The sequence below is a fragment of the Polypterus senegalus genome, chromosome 5 (genome assembly GCF_016835505.1).
Source record: "Polypterus senegalus isolate Bchr_013 chromosome 5, ASM1683550v1, whole genome shotgun sequence".
In the NCBI taxonomy this organism is placed as follows: domain Eukaryota; kingdom Metazoa; phylum Chordata; class Cladistia; order Polypteriformes; family Polypteridae; genus Polypterus; species Polypterus senegalus.
In genome coordinates this window covers 191,893,554-191,910,610 of record NC_053158.1, presented here as the reverse complement: position 1 = coordinate 191,910,610, position 17,057 = coordinate 191,893,554, and the positions used below count along the sequence as shown (strand labels likewise).

General features: G+C 42.4%; 1 protein-coding gene across 18 annotated transcripts in view; it reads left to right on the top strand.

The window, feature by feature from the left end:
* Positions 1 to 17,057, top strand: part of svila (supervillin a) — a 246,635-nt gene that overhangs the window by 116,484 nt on the left and 113,094 nt on the right. For 14 of the 18 annotated variants that reach the window (XM_039753870.1, XM_039753862.1, XM_039753864.1 and 11 more), the window contains 2 exons: positions 1,998 to 2,069; positions 12,942 to 13,578. In XM_039753870.1, coding sequence (XP_039609804.1) covers positions 1,998 to 2,069; positions 12,942 to 13,578 — 709 coding nt within the window. The remainder of the gene's footprint in view (positions 1 to 1,997; positions 2,070 to 12,941; positions 13,579 to 17,057) is intronic. The other 4 variants (XM_039753872.1, XM_039753868.1, XM_039753871.1 and 1 more) reach the window with 1 other exon arrangement.

Sequence of the window (17,057 nt, the reverse complement as noted above, 5' to 3'; positions counted from 1 at the left end):
ACGCCTAGGCAATGATGCAATATATTTTAAAGGTCTCTCACACCATCTTCTGTGCCATTTTTTTTTTTTGGCACTCCATTGCAGCAGCATCAGAATGTATGGAAGCGTATTTGAGCCACAGAGAGAAATAATTCGGGACATGGTGACGAAAAAAGGTCTATTTCGTGATTAAAGTAAAACGTTGTAAACATCCTCTTAAAACCGACTCGGTTATTAATCGCTACGTGCTTCTGGCAACCCAGTTAGCGATTGCCACACAATACATTATTAAATGTATGATATTCCAGCTCTCTGCACATTTAGAATCGTTAGATTTATATTTAATATCACTTTCATGACGAAATGTATTGACGCATGTGTGTTACATTTTACAGATAAATCGTTAACTTCATTTAAAACAGTGAATACTGTTAACCCTTAAACTGCCACATACATGAGGGGTTAATGCACCCCCGGATGCCAAATACTTTTTTGCTGTACTTTTTAAGGAAACGTCACAATTCATCAAGAAAAAGTGAAATTTTAATGGAATACTTTTTTTTTTTTTTCCCCCAATGCAAACACCATTACAGTTACTACAATACTGATCATTTTACACACTGTCAATGAACTGTAAAAACTGTGTGTGTGTGTATATATATATATATATATATATATATATATACTGACACCATTGATGAAATTCAGTAAATCGCCAAGCCAGCTGCGCTTGAACTGACTGCACGGAAACGCACAGAGGCTGACTGAATTGCACTGGGAACCATCTATAGCCGGTTGAGGCGTTCAATGAATTTTTATCATCGAAGATACTGGGTTCTGGCGTGCTGGCAAATTGCATTGGGAACCAGATATCGCTGGTTGCAGCAGTTTAAGGGTTAATAATTACAAATGTGGGGGTGGCACGGTGGCAGAGCAGTAGCGCTGCTGTCTCGCAGGCAGTCACATTCCTGGTGTTTGCTGCCTAGAGTTCACATGTGTTCCTGGTGGGTTTCCACACTGTGCTACAGTTTCCTTCCAAGGACATGCAGGTTTGGAGATTTGGGGATTCTAAAATGATGCTAGTGTATATGTGTGTTTGTATTCAGCTTGTGATGAGCTGATGCCCCGTCCCGGGGATTGTTTCTGCCTCGTGCCCAATGCTTGCTGGAATGGGCACATCCCTGGATTGACAGATGTAATCATTAAACTTCCATCATTTTCAGAGATACTGTGGCAACAAATTGTCTTGGGAATTTAATGGATGTTTGAGGCAATTCGCAACACGGTGAACCCGAATGTTGTTTTCGTACCATGATGATATCTCGAACTGCCACCTGGTGGAATCTTCCAGATTTACATAAAGTATGTGCGCAGGTATAAATAGTACACCGCTTGTGTAACAGTAGTATCCAGAGGCGCACGTGTCCCGTGAAGTATAAACCCAGCCTTAGTCTCCATTTAATTTGCTCTTTCGGAAGTCCTTGTTGATACTCATTTGTGAACTGCTCACTCATATACTTCTAGATTACAGAAATTTTAGAATATGTAATAGCTTCATGGTGGAGGCTCAGTTTGCTGTTTATCAGAAACCTTAACGGCAAGTCTCAGAACTGTTGGTGTGTGATGCCAAGGCTAGAGGGGTTTCTGGATAAAATCAACTCCTTCTGCTTCCTTACAAGGTGGGGAATAAGACAAATGCCTTGCAGTATGCAATGCATGAAGCTGTGATTTCTCATGAACTGCTACAGCTTGGTTTTAGTTCGATTTCTTAATTAGAATGTAATTCTAATATCACTGTGTTTTTCTTCCTAAATCTACTTATTCACTGTCTAATTCTTTTACTGCCGGGGTAATGTTTCCTGCAAGAAATTTCGGTATAGATTCTCAGCCTCTTTATCTAGTAAGACCACTATGTGTGTGTTAATCTTGAATGCAGTCATAATCTGTTATTCTTTGTTTGAACTGCTAAGAACAAATGGCATTTCTCCAAAATAATAACTGGACTGTTTCTGGCACAGGAACAAGTGCCCAGTGATCCACACTCTGTGGCTAGTGGCTCTTCAGTGACTGTGAACAGGTGTATCGCTCAAGTAAGGTTAATCCTCATTGGTGGGTTTGTGCATGAGAATGTTTTATGGCCGCTGCACACTTGCGCTGTAATACACTGGTTCTGTGTGTTCATGGATTCATTTTGGGTGCAGCAGTTGTGAGCAGCTTGCCCTCGAAAGGTGAAAAAAGGCATAAAAAGGAGGAGCTGCAGGCCTGATCTTGGCTTCATGCAAAAACGGATTTCATTTTTTTCTTTTTTGAAGCATGATTTAGGTAGAATTTAGAATGTTTGAGCATTGCATGCATCCACTGCAGGTCAGAAATTTCTTTTTAGTGTTGTGCTTTTAAGCTGTCGTGGAAAAGGCAATGAGCATGTGACTGAGTGTCGGGTAATTGTGCTGTTTAAGACTGTTGCTCGGTTTTTTTTCACAATGAAGAGGTGCATTTGAGCAACTGTTTGGTGGCTACGCTTTGCACTGAGGCACCAGCGATCGCGTCTCTGTCAACTCGCAGGGCATGATGCCCTTCGTAAGTATAACATTTCTTTCTTCCAATATTTTTATATGGTGTTTTCTGTACCCATGCCTACAGACATTTGACTTTGGTTGATTGGTGGTTCTGAGTTGGCGGTACATGAGTGTTAGTGGTGTCTGAGGAGGGCCCGATCTCTAACCTGCATGAAGTGGAGAGTCTGTCACATTGGTGTCAGGCCAACAGTCTTCTACTGAATGTCAGCAAGACAAAGGAGCTGAATGTGTACTTTGGGAGAAAACGGCAAAGGCACTACCACCCTTTCTGTATTAACAGCACTCTGGTTACGAGGGTGGACAACTTTCAGGTGTCCACGTCATGGAGTATCTGATATGACCCAGGCACACAGACACCCCGGTAAAGAAGGCACAGCAACATCTGTCACCTCAAACACCTCGGGTATTTTAAGCTGCCCTTCCAGGTATTGGAGATCTTCTACACATCCATTGTGACCACTGGTGCAGGGGGACGCGGCCACCCTTCAGAAACCCCCTCTTAAACAGTTGTTCAATGGAAGAGAAACACACTCTTTACGTGATCATGCTGGCTTGCCACGCGAGGAGTTTCAAACATTTAAAAGACAGAGCCACAGCCATCCTGAGTTCTCTCTCCTATCTCTATTCCTCCAGACTCTCTCTGCTCCGGCCGCTGCTTCCGAGCTGCTGTACCTTCTCAATGAAGAAGACTTTGTGTTCTTTTCAGCAGGAGTCTGGGCTGATTCGTCAAGTTTGGCTGCTGTTCCTTGTGAGGTCAAATCGCCTCTGAAAGAGACTTGTGTTTGTATCTACCAGAACAGCAATAAAGCTTCTGTACTCTCCTGTACCACTTTGTGACCCAAGCTTCATAAGTATTCTGATGGGAAGTATCGCCTTCTGGTTTTCGGAACAGCAGTTTCTACAGAGGATTGTGGTGTCTGAGGGCCGTGAATGCCGCTAAGTGTCAATATGAAGAGAAAGTGAAAGGGCAAGTTTTGAAAAGTTCTATCTTAGGCTCAATTGACAATGTGTATGGATGATAACAGACCTAAAAGCAACTACTCCCAGTACTGTGAGTGCGGACAACCCTCTGTTAGACCAGCTTAATAATTTGTTGCGAATGATGGGCAGCGGTCTGACACATCTGTGGCAGGAGGAGCTGCACAGTGAGGATTACGGCGCTCACTTTGTCAGAACACGACGTCGCATTAGGAGAGCCTTTAAGAAAGTGAACACCAAGAAGGCAGCTGTTCCTGACAGGATTCTGGGGCATGGTTTTTAAGATCTGTGCTGATTTGGCTTGCACCAGCTTTCACGGTAATGTTAAATTTCTCCTTAACCTGGCCTACTGTACCAAAGTGCTTTAAAAGGTCCACCATTGTCTCTTATCTTGAAGAAATCACTTTCAACCTGCCTGCATGTCTAGCATCCTGTTACACTGACGGCAAATAGCAATGAAGCGGTTTCGAGAGGCTAGTCACTAACTGCACATGATCTTCTGTGCCAAAAGAACTAGATCCATGACCGCTCATATACCACTCTACAGAGAATGCCATCACCTTGATCTTGGACAGCAACCCCTCTAAGCTCATAACCGAGCTCCGAGACTTGTGGCTGAGAACTTCATTGTGCAGCTGGAGATTGAACTTCCCGACAGGCAGACCCTGGGTGTGTCGAGTGGGTGGCCACACCAACATCCCTCACTCTCAACACAAAAGCTCCACAGGGCTGTGTGCTGAGTCCTCTGCTGTACTCCCTCTACACATATATGATTGCAAAGCTGTACTCTCCTGTGCCACTTTGTGACCCAAGCTTGACACCATCATCATAAGTATTCTGATGGGAAGTATCACCTGGTTTGGGAACAACAGAATTGCAAGTTTCTACAGAAGATTGTGGTCAGCTGAACGCATCACAGGGTATTGTGCACTCAGTAACCTGCAGGAGATCCTCGCCAAGCGATGACAAATCAGGGCAAGGATAATTCATGTGACATCAGCCACCCCAGCAATGGCCTCCACTGTGTGCTATAGTCAGGTAAACGCTACCAAGTCCAGTTCAGAGAGATGGAGGAGTGAAGCTTCTGTTCACAGTGCCATCGACATGTTAAATAAGGAAAGTGTCAAGATCTTAATGTGAGAGAGTTAACGATGGGGGATCATGAAGTTATTTCATTTATTTAGTTATTAGTGTTTAATAAAACATTATTTATTAAATTATTAATAATTCTGTTAAAGATTTTTGAATTAATAGTTGTGTATTGTCCCTTTATATTCTTAAGGTACAGTTATAGAAGGTGGCCAACTAGGCATTTCACTATATATTGTACTGTATGAAAAATGTATATGTGACAAATAAAATTTGACTTGTTAAGTGAGCCCTGCAATGTGCTAGCATTCTGTCCAGGACAGTTTCTTACCCTGTGGCCAGTGCTGTTATGTGTGCTTCTAGATCACCTGAGACTTGCACCAAACTCAAAACCAGCTCTCTCCCATTAAGAACCTAAGAGGCTCTGTTGGTGGGTTTGGACATTTCTTCCTTTGTACCTGTACCCTCTTACCTCTCTCACTGTCCTTCTTATAACCCACAAATTCGTTCCTAGGGGACGTCTCATGGCAGTTTGCTGACTGGGATTGTCTTTTTATTTTCAGACCCTTATTTCATCCCATTTTTCCACCAATAGAGGACTTCACACAGTGTCCTGTGCACCACTCGTTCTCAGTAATCAAAGATCTTGAGTTTAAGCTTTCAATGAAAAATTATTATATTTGCAAATATAAGCAATGCAAAGAACTATACAATCATGGTATGTGTATGCAGTCTTCATTACGTCCCACATGATATCACCCAGATAGTCCATTTGTGATAAATGGCGCAATATGCCAATGGTCCTATAAATGTATCCCCTCTAAATTAATCTTTTCTTTCTGCTGAGAATAACCCCTTTTCAATTTTTTTGCTTGCCGTTGTTTTTATTGTGTTGAATTGACCAAGAAAAGCAAATTTAATTATTGCATTTTGGAGAAATGTGACCTGAAGGCATACATTTTTGTTTGCGCAGTGCCTGGCAGCACATGTCTGTTTTTAGCGATTCGCATACCATGATAGTGTGGTTTTTACTTATTTTAATGCCAGGATATCTGTTAGGAAATTGATAAAGCACGTTTCCGTCTTCCAATTTAGGATCACTTTTTGAGAGAGCTTGGTGCACAAGTTAGATGGATTGATGCAGTTTTAGTTGAGAACATTAGAACAGTCTGGACAAGAACAGGCCATTCAGCCCAGCAAACCTATCCACTTAATTCCACCCAAATAACATTTAAGTCAGGTTTTGAAGTTCCCCAAAGTCCTACTGTTTACCACACTACTTTATCACTTATTCCATGTGTGTCTGTGGTCCTCTGTGTAAAGAAAAACTTCCTAATGTTGGTGTGAAATTTACCCTTAAGTTTCCAGCTGTGTCCCCGTGTTCTTGATGAACTCAGTTTAAAGTCACAGTTTTGATCCACTGGACTAATTCTATTTAATCTTCTTTTTCTTAAACTGTAAAAGCTCAGCTCTTTTAATCTTCATAACTCGTCCCCTGTAGCCCTGGAATCAGCCTAGTTGCTCATCTCTGAGCCTTTTCTAGCACTGCTGTGTCCTTTTTGTAGCCTGAAGACTAAAACTGCACACAGGACTCCAGATGAGGCCTCACCAGTGTGTTATAAAGCTTGAGCGTCACCTCTTGTGACTTGTGCTCCACACATCAAGGTGCTATATGACCTGACATTCTGTTAACTTCCTTAATAGCTTCTGAACACGGTCTGACTGTTGATAGCGTAGAGTCCACTATCCTTCTCATGAGGTGTACTTTCCATTTTCAGACGACCTATTGTGTATTCAAACCAAACACTTATTTTCTACATATAATACTTGAAATTCAATGGAAGTAAATGTCATCTGCCACAAATCTGCCCAAGCTTGTGTGCTGTCAAAGTCCCTCTGTAATAATTCAACAGATGTGAGATTATCTGTCAATCCACCTATCTTGGCATCATTTGCAAACTTAACCAGCTTGTTGCTTATATTTCTGTCCAAATTATATTTATAACGCTACCGTCAATGTGTGAAATTGGGCATTGTGTAGAATGCCCAAGAAATGTGTAGAATAACACAAATGGGATGTCAGTTTGAAATGATTAAAAGTTCAAACATGTCCCTGGTATTCTATGCTATACCTTCCCATGCATTACATGCAATAATTAAGGAAAGTGTATTGCGTATTAAAGTAACAGACATTTCATACTTTGCCTAAAAAGTTACACATTCTATAGATTTCCTGTGGCATTCTGTACAATACCTGCTTTTAATACATTGCCGCTAACATGTATATTAAAAACCGCAGCGGCCGCAGTACTGACCCCTGCTGGTCACAACTCTTAACATCGGCCAGTTCTGATGAGGTTCCTCACACCATCACCCTCAGCTTCCTGTGTCTGAGCCAATTCTGCACCCATCTACAAACATCACCCTGAACTGCCACTTCTTTTAATTTGATGCCCAACTTCTCATGTGACACCTTATCAAATGCTTTCTGAAAGTCCAGATAAATAATGTTGTAGGCTCCATTTCGTTTCCTTTTGCTGCTTCCTCGTTAAAGATGCCCACTGCTTTATGGTTGGGTCTTTGGGTAATACATCAGATCTTCAGCTGCCCCATTGTGGAACGGTGTATGAAAGAGACAAAAAAAAAATCTGGGCAAATTATCTTTTTTTTTTTCTTTCACATTGCAAACTCTGATAACACAAAAAATGATATCCTAATGGAAGCTCATTGAGATACAGTTGTCCTTCTGGGTAACTGGGTGTAAGACATACTGAATATTTAGTCTTTCCTTCTCCTTGTAATTCCAGGTAACCCTTGTGTTGGTATTTCATTGGTTTCTGCAAAATTTCTGGTGGCGATTTATAAATACGAGCTGTGTCACTATTAATGTGAGGGGGTCATTCAAAAAGTCAGGGTGAAGGACGAAATTGAACTACAATGGTTAGAAGCTGACACAATAAAATACGTTCATGATGGCTTATGGGTAGTTCAAACACGCACTGCGCTCTGCCATCTGTCTACAGTCATGGCCAAAACTTCGGAGAATGACCCAAGTGTTGGTTTTCACAAAGTTTGCTTCTTCAGTGTTTTTAGATCTTTTTGTCTGATGTTTCTGTGGTATACTGAAGTAGAATTACAAGCATTTCATGCGTTTCAAAGGCTTTTATTGACAATTTACATGAAGTGTATTGCAGTGTTGGCCCTTCTTTCTTTTTCAAGACCTCTGCAATTCGCCCTGACATGCTGTCAATAAACTTCTGGGCCAAATCCTGACTGATGGCAGCCCATTCTCGCATAATCAATGCTTGGAGTTTGTCAGAATTTGGGGGTTTTGTTTGTCTACCCACCTCTTGAAGATTGACCACAAGTTCTCAATGGGATGAAGGTCTGGGGAGTTTCCTGGCCATGGACCCCAAATTTTGATGTTTTGTTCCCTGAGCCACTTAGTTCTCACTTTTGCCTTATGGCCCGGTGCTCCATCATGCTGGATTGTTCATTGCTGGTGACCAAGCTGTTCTTGGATGGTTGTTAGAAGTTTGCTCTCAGAGGATGTTTTGGTCCCATTCTTTCTTCATGGCTGTTTCTTAGGCCAAATTGTGAGTGAGCCCACTGCCTTGGCTGAGAAGCAACCCCACGTGACATGAATGGTCTCGTGATGTTTTACTGTTGACATGACAGAGGATTGATGGTAGCGCTCGTCACCTTTTCTCCGGACGCCCCAAACAGTCGGAAAGTGGAGTCATCAGAGACCATGACTTGACCTCCGCAGTCCAATCAATCCCTGTACCTTTTGCAGAATATCAGTCCGTCCCTGATGTTTTTCTTGGCTTCTTTGCTGCCCTTCTTGACACCCACCAGGCCATCCTCTATAAGTCTTTGCCTGACTCCCACCTGCCTGATGCCATTCCTGAGAAAGCTTTGCCCTGGTGATGCCCGCAGCTGAATCAAATTTAGGAGACGCTCCTGGCGCCTGCTGGACTTTCTTGGGCGCTCTGAAGGCAAAGTGCGCTATTGAACCTCTCTATTCTAACTCATGCAGCATGACAGAGTGATCTTCAGCCTTGTCGACGAACTAAACAGGAGAGATTTTGTATGGAAGAATGGTCAGAAATAACCTCTATCCAGAATCCAGACACTCGTCAAAGGCTATAGGAGGCGTCTAGAGTCTCGCCCGTGTTAATGAGAGGACCACTGAAATGACGCTAGCAGGTCCTTTTGTGGCAGGGCTGAAATGGTAGTGTAAATGGGTTTTATTTTTTTGCGATGAAGTTCATTTTCATAGCAAAGAGGGACTTGCCAATTAATTACAATTCATCTGATGACTCTTCATGACATTCTGGAGTATATGTAAATTACCATCCTAAAAAGTAACAGCAAACTTTGTGAAAATTTAATGTTTGTGTCATTCTCAAAACTTTTGGCCACGACTGTAGTTGAAGCCAAGGTCAAATGACCATGGACACTGTTGCGGGATTGCAGCATTGTTTGACGTGAACAGCTTTGATTCACTTGTGATTCAGTAGATCAAACCAACTTCATACAGAGTTGAGTGAGTAACAAATGCCTTTTCGACACACCCGCAGGGCACTTATGCTTATTTCTAGGTCACTTTGGTTTTGGAAATGCACCCAAATAAACTGAAGATAATGACAAAGTAATAAATAATAATAATTATCAATTATATTTATGTAGAGCTTTTCTTGCTACTCCAAGCACTTTACGTAGACGGAGAGCCACTTCAACCACCACCAGCAATGTGTAGCATCCACCTGGATGATATGACAGCAGCCGTCATTACGCCAGTGTGCTCACCACACATTAGCTATTAGGTGGTGAAGAAATGAGAGATTAAAGGGGCCAGAATAGACTGTCGTGATGGGCAGTGTAGCCAGGGTATCGGGATAAACCTTAAGTCTTTTCGAAACATGCCCAGGCATCTTTAATGACCACAGAGTCAGGACTTCAGTTTTATGTCTCGTCCGAAGGGCGGTGTATCCAATAGGGGGTGTTAGTTCCCTTGTTGGAATGAGTTCTTTTGTAATTATGACGTGTTACATAACCCGAATCTATATAGATATAAAAAGGCGATATCCTTCCCTTAGTGATACAGCGGTAAGAAATCACATAGGAGAAATAGCTTTGTTTAATGACAGCTTACGCTGTATAACAGACGACGAAAGCCGATGGCAAGAACCCAGTTCGGGAGTGTGGGGGCCTGATGTGTAGAGTCTACCATTTTCGTCGCTGAGTTGGAAGGATTTTCAGGATCGGATGATGTTCTCTCCCATCCATCTGTCGGCTTTCAAGGTGTGCCAGGCAATGTTCCAAGGCTTTATACTCTTTCTCCACATGCAGGCCCCCACTTAGGTGAATCTTGCCATTCCAAACATGCAAAAAGAGGATACACTTTCATGCTGTTTTTGACACACACAATTAGTATATAATGCTCATCAGTCTGACTGCCCATTTCCCAGTTGTGTCGGTCTGTCTTGTCTTATGTTTGCCTAGCAGTTCTATATGGTGAACCCCTGTGCTAAATCTGGCTCTGTGTCAACTGTGCATGTGAGCAGAAAAAGGCAGATTTATAAGATATATTAGCACAGTACAGTGACATATTAAACTTATACTCTTGTTACAGGTGGTGCCATTTTTTTATTTTTATATATAAACACAGCATAGTGTCACTGCACTGGGCCATTGAGATCTGCATTCTGGTTACAGGGTTAGCACCCCCTGCTGGCTTCGCCAACACCTCTTCCAGCAGCAACCCAAGCTTTGCTTGGTTGGTCTCCCATCCAAGTATTGGCCAGGCCTGAACAGGCTTAGCTTCAGGTGGATGAGCTCTTCTAAAGTGCAGGTGGCATGGCAGTTGACAAATAAGCTAATCCTTTCCTGAACCTGATTATGAATGTGGAAACCCCTTAAGATACTCTCAAATGAGCCAAATGTCTACTACATTTTCCTTTTTCATTCCAGATACAGTCATATAAAAAAGTTTGGGAACCCCTCTCAGCCTGCATAATAATTTACTCTACTTTCAACCAAAAAGATAACAGTGGTATGTCTTTCATTTCCTAGGAACATCTGAGTACTGGGGTGTATTCTGAACAAAGATTTTTAGTGAAGCAGTATTTAGTTGTATGAAATTAAATCAAATGTGAAAAACTGGCTGTGCACAAATGTGGGTCCCCTTGTAATTTTGCTGATTTGAATGCCTGTCACTGCTCAATGCTGATTACTTGCAACACCAAATTGGTTGGATGAGCTCGTTAAGCCTTGAACTTCATTGACAGGGGTGTCCAATCATGAGTGGTCAAAGGTATTTAAGGTGGTCAATTACAAGTTGTGCTTCCCTTTGACTCTCCTCTGAAGGGTGACAGCATGGGATCCTCAAAGCAACTCTCAAAAGATCTGAAAACAAAGATTGTTGAGTCTCGTGGTTTAGGGGAAGGCTACAAAAAGCGATCTCAGAGGTTTAAACTGTCAGGAATGGAATCAGGAAATGGAAGGCCACAGGCACAGTTGCTGTTAAACCCAGAAGGTCTGGCAGGCCAGGAAAACTCCAGGAGTGGCACATACGCAGGATTGTGAAAATGGTTACAGACAACCCACAGATCACCTCCAAAGACCTGCAAGAACATCTCGCTGCAGATGGTGTATCTGTACATCCTTCTACAATTCAGCACAATTTGCACAAAGAACATCTGTATGGCAGGGTGATGAGAAAGAAGCCCTTTCTGTACTCACGCCACAAACAGAATCGCTTGTTGTATGCCAATGCTCATTTAGACAAGCCAGATTCATTTTGGAACAAAGTGCTTTGGACTGATGAGACACAAATGGAGTTATGTGGTCATAACAAAAAGGGCTTTCCAATGGCGGAAGAAGAACACCGCATTCCAAGAAAAACACCTGCTACCTACTGTCAAATTTGGTGGAGGTCCCATCATGCTGTGTGGCTGTATAGTTAGTTCAGGGACTGGGGCCCTTGTTAAAGTTGAAGGTCGGATGAATTCAACCCAATATCAACAATTCTTCAGGATAATATTCAATCATCAGTCACAAAGTTGAAGTTACGCAGGAGTTGGATATTCCAACAAGACAATGACCCAAAACACAGTTCGAAATCTACAAAGGCATTCATGCAGAGGGAGAAGTACAATGTTCTGGAATGGCCGTCACAATCCCCTGACTTGAATATCATCGAAAATCTATGGGATGATTTGAAGCAGGCTGTCCATACTCGGCAGCCATCAAATTGAACTAAACTGGAGAGATTTTGTGTGGAAGAATGGTCAGAAATACCTTCATCCACAATCCAGACACTCATCAAAGGCTATGGGAGGCGTCTAGAGGCTGTTAGATTTGCAAAAGGAGGCTCAACTAAGTATTGATGTCATATCTCTGTTGGGGGCCCCAAATTTATGCACCTGTCTAATTTTATGATGCATATTGCAGATTTTCTGTTAATCCAATAAACAATGTCACTGCTGAAATACTACTGCTTCCATAAGGCATGTCGTATATTAAAAGGAAGTTGCTACTTTGAAAGCTCAGCCAATGAGAAACAAAAATCCAAAGAATTAAGAGGGGTTCACAAACTTTTTTATGATTGTATGTACGTTTAAAGTTTAATTTACAGCTGGTGATGTTGCTACACTTCTTTATAGTGAATTTATTGAGATGTCAGATGTGATCAACTTGATCCAATATGGTAGACTCTGCTTCTGCTGCTTATGTAGATTTTTTTTTTTCAGTGATCATAACATTGTATTCATAACATCATGTAGTTTTTATTTTTCTGGCCCTTTTTTTTTTAATAAACCTGTTTTTCTGGTGAAGTGAAGCTGTCCACTTAGCATCAGACACACAAGGGAAGGACTCAACCCTGGGATTTTTGCCAAATTTTTACTGTTCATAATGTAAAAAAATGGACTCTGGGGTTTAAGTCTTCACCTTGTGGGTAGCCTTAGCTGTGTCACCCTTTGGCAGTTGAGCTAATCGCCAGCCATTTTCTGTGAAACACTGATGTGATCAACAGGATATAAAAAAAAAAAAAATGAGTCACTCTGGTTCTGCGTTGACAGCTCAAAGTGAGTAACTGGTATTTCTGTTTTGTTCCCAGCAACAAATAATGAAGCTGCATTGTTTGCCTATTTTGCCCTGCAATGTGCCTTTGTGATGGTGAATGCTATTAATGGAGCTCCAAAATAAAGACTGCTTAGTAGAGAGAAACAATTGAGCAACTTTTTGAAGTGAGTAAGAAAGTAAAGTTTTGTTTTTTTTTTTGTTTTTTTTTTGTTCTTGTTTTTAATGCAGTTACAAAATGGGGAAGGGAAGATTGCCCCCCTCTCTCCGTCTGTTGTCAAGTCTGTGGCAGCAGTAGCTCAGGCGGCATCGGTGTCTACAAGTGCAGCTGGTGAGCTACACTTTGGGAAGTGCACACAATCAACAGAGGATTCATTTTTCTCTTCTCATGGGCCAAAATACCCGAGCACTACAGCCAGTGTTGACACATTCACGAAGAACATAACTCCAGAGCTTGACCTATCACCTTTGAACTCGGAGCAGCAGCCTCTGCTGGAGATCAAAGAGCCGTTTCAAAGCCGCTCATTTTCTGAGCAGCAGGAAGAAGACCTCCAAGCAGGAAAACAGGAAAGCAGTACCATCAACGATAGAAGACAGCTTGGCTCCCCCCAAAGTCATGGCCGGCAGGAGATCCCTGTGGAGTCGGCTGGAGGTGACCTGGGCAGTGTGGATCTGAGGCACAGCGTTCCGAGCAGATGCAGCCGGGAGCAGCTCAGCCCAGAGATCTGGCAAACGGCTGAGCTACGGAGTTTTTACAAGGAGGACAACGCCTTGGTGCAGGAGACGAGGGGAATTGTAAAAGAGAAGCGTCCTTCGCTGGACTTGTATGGCTCGGAGAATATTTTTCCATCTTATGCCACTGGATCAGGTAAGAAAAAGAGAGTGATGATTATGCATAAAAAAAGCGCTTTTATCTGTTGAACCTTTGGTTGTGTTTAACTCATTACTTTAGTGTTTGTGTATAATATATACAGTGCATCCGGAAAGTATTCACAGCGCATCACTTTTTCCACATTTTGTTATGTTACAGCCTTATTCCAAAATGGATTAAATTGATTTTTTTCCTCAGAATTCTACACACAACACCCCATAATGACAATGTGAAAAAAGTTTACTTGAGGTTTTTGCAAATTTATTAAAAATGAAAATATTGAGAAAGCACATGTACATAAGTATTTACAGCCTTTGCCATGAAGCTCCAAATTGAGCTCAGGTGCACCCTGTTTCCCCTGATCATCCTTGAGATGTTTCTGCAGCTTAATTGGAGTCCACCTGTGGTACATTCAGTTGATTGGACAGGATTTGGAAAGGCACACACCTGTCTATAGAAGGTCCACAGTTGACAGTTCATGTCAGAGCACAAACCAAGCATGAAGTCAAAGGAATTGTCTGTAGACCTCCGAGACAGGATTGTCTCGAGACACAAATCTGGGGAAGGTTACAGAAAAAAATCTGCTGCTTGGAGGGTCCAATGAGCACAGTGGCCTCCATCATCAATAAGTGGAAGAAGTTCGAAACCACCAGGACTCCTCCTAGAGCTGCATGGCCATCTAAACTGAGCGATTGGGGGAGAAGGGCCTTAGTCAGAGAGGTGACCCAAGAACCCGATGGTCACTCTGTCAGAGCTCCAGAGGTCCTCTGTGGAGAGAGGAGAACCTTCCAGAAGGACGACCATCTATGCAGCAATCCACCAATCAGGCCTGTATGGTAGAGTGGCCAGACGGAAGCCACTCCTTAGTAAAAGGCACATGGCAGCCTGCCTGGAGTTTGTCAAAAGGCACCTGAAGGACTCTCAGACCATGAGAAACAAAATTCTCTGGTCTGATGAGACAAAGATTGAACTCTTTGGTGTGAATGCCAGGCGTCATGTTTGGAGGAAACCAGGCACCGCTCATCACCAGGCTAATACCATCCCTACAGTGAAGCATGGTGGTGGCAGCATCATGCTGTGGGGGGCAGGAACTAGGAGACTAGTCAGGATAAAGGGAAAGATGACTGCAGCAATGAACAGAGACATCCTGGATGAAAACCTGCTCCAGAGTGCTCTTGACCTCAGACTGGGGCGACGGTTCATCTTTCAGCAGGACAACAACCCTAAGCACACAGCCAAGATATCAAAGGAGTGGCTTCAGGACAACTCTGTGAATGTCCTTGAGTGGCCCAGCCAGAGCCCAGACTTGAATCCGATTGAACATCTCTGGTGAGATCTTAAAATGGCTGGGCACCGACGCTTCCCATCTGACCTGATGTAGCTTGAGAGGTGCTGCAAAGAGGAATGGGCGAAACTGGCCAAGGATGTGTGCCAAGCTTGTGGCATCATATTCAAAAAGACTTGAGGCTGTAATTGAACAAAGTATTGAGAAAAGGCTGTGAATACTTATGTACATGTGATTTCTCAGTTTTTTTATTTTTAATAAATTTGCAAAAACCTCAAGTAAACTTTTTTCACGTTGTCATTATGGGGTGTTGTGTGTAGGATTCTGAGGAAAAATGAATTTAATCCATTTTGGAATAAGGCTGTAACATAACAAAATATGGAAAAAGTGATGCGCTGTGAATACTTTCCAGATGCACTGTGTGTTTTTTATATATAAAATATACACACGCACACAGTGGGGGAAAGAAATATTTGGTCCCCTGCTGAATTTCTAAGTTTGCTCACTTACAAAGAAATGAATAGTCTCTAATTTTTAGGGTAGTTTAGTTTTAATGGAGAGAGACAGAATATCAACCAAAAATCCAGAAAAAACGCATTACATAAGTTTTATAAATTGATTTACATGTCGTTGAGTGAAATTAGTATTTGATCCCCTACAACACAGCCAGAATTCTGGTGCCCACGTGGCACACAGATTGCAAGCAAGCAAGCAATCAATTCCAGATACTCCTGATCGCAACTGGTTACGCATATAAAGCACACCTGTCAACAGAATCGGTTTCTTCCATTCCAACTTTTCCACCACCATGGGCAACACCGAAGAGCAGTCAAAGGACGTCGGAGATGAGATTGTAGACCTGCACAAGGTTGGAATGGGCTACAAGACCATCAGTATGAAGCTGGGCAAGAAGGTGACAACTGTTGGTGCGATTATTCAGAAATAGAAGAAATATAAAATGACCATCAGTCGCCGTCGGTCTGGAGCTCCATGCAAGATCTTGCCTCATGGGGTGAGGATGGTCATGAGAAAGGTAAGGGATCAGCCCATAACTACACAGGAGGAGCTTGTTAATGATCTGAAGGCAGTTGGGACCACCACAGTCACCTTGGACACCATTGGTAACACACTATGCCGTAATGGATTGAAATCTTGTTGCGTCCTTAGGGTCACCCTGCTCAAGAAGCCACATGTACGGGCCCAGATGTTCACTGACAAGTTTAAGATGGGCCCGTACATGTGCAGGTCTACAATCTTGTCCATGACAGCTCTTTGGTGTTCGTGGTGTTGGAGAGGTTGGAATTAAATAAATTGATTTTGTGGACGGGTGTGCTTTATACTTGTGAGTTAAGATCAGGAGTATCTCTAAGTGATTGATTGTTTGCAAGCGAACTATGATTCTTAGCATAATGAGAGAAGTCGCACAATCAACCGGAATGTTAAGTAGTTCTTTCGTTCGCTGACTTAGCATAGTTAAGGTTACACCCTATAGGCAGACACGTGAGTGAGGAGGGCCCCCTCCTCCCCGAAGCCCGATGAGTTTCTCTTGGATTCGCGTTAATTGGTTCCACAAGCGAACTATGATAGTGCAATGAGAAAGTTGCAAAATCAGAAGAATCTTCAAGCAAATTATACAAAAAAACCCAGATCTAAATCTGTTAAGTAGTTCTGTCGTGAAAAGCGGACAGACATACAAACGGGTCTATAAAAAAAAAATATAAGAAGTTTCGCGCTTGGATCACAAACTTTTTAAAGCCGTTTCTTAGCAAGCACCTGTGCGCCAAGGGTAACCTACGTTCCAAATTTCAAGTCCCAAGTCCTCATGGTTCAGGAGATTTCGTGATGAGTGAGCCAGTGGTATTTGCCTTTTACATATAGATTCAATAATTGGTATCACTTTAGATAGATACTTTATTAATCCCAAGGGGAAATTCACATAATCCAGCAGCAGTATACTGATACAAAGAAACAATATTAAATTAAATAGTAATAAAAATGAAAATAAAATTAATGTTCGCATTTACTCCCCCGGGTGGAATTCAAGAGTCGCATAGTGTGGGGGAGGAACGATCTCCTCAGTCTGTTAGGTGTCCCTAATTACGCTGTCCTTGCCGTGCAATTACCTGTTGTCACAAAAGAAGATCACAGACATAAAAAGGTTTGGGGCAGCCACCCATATATTGTGCCCGAG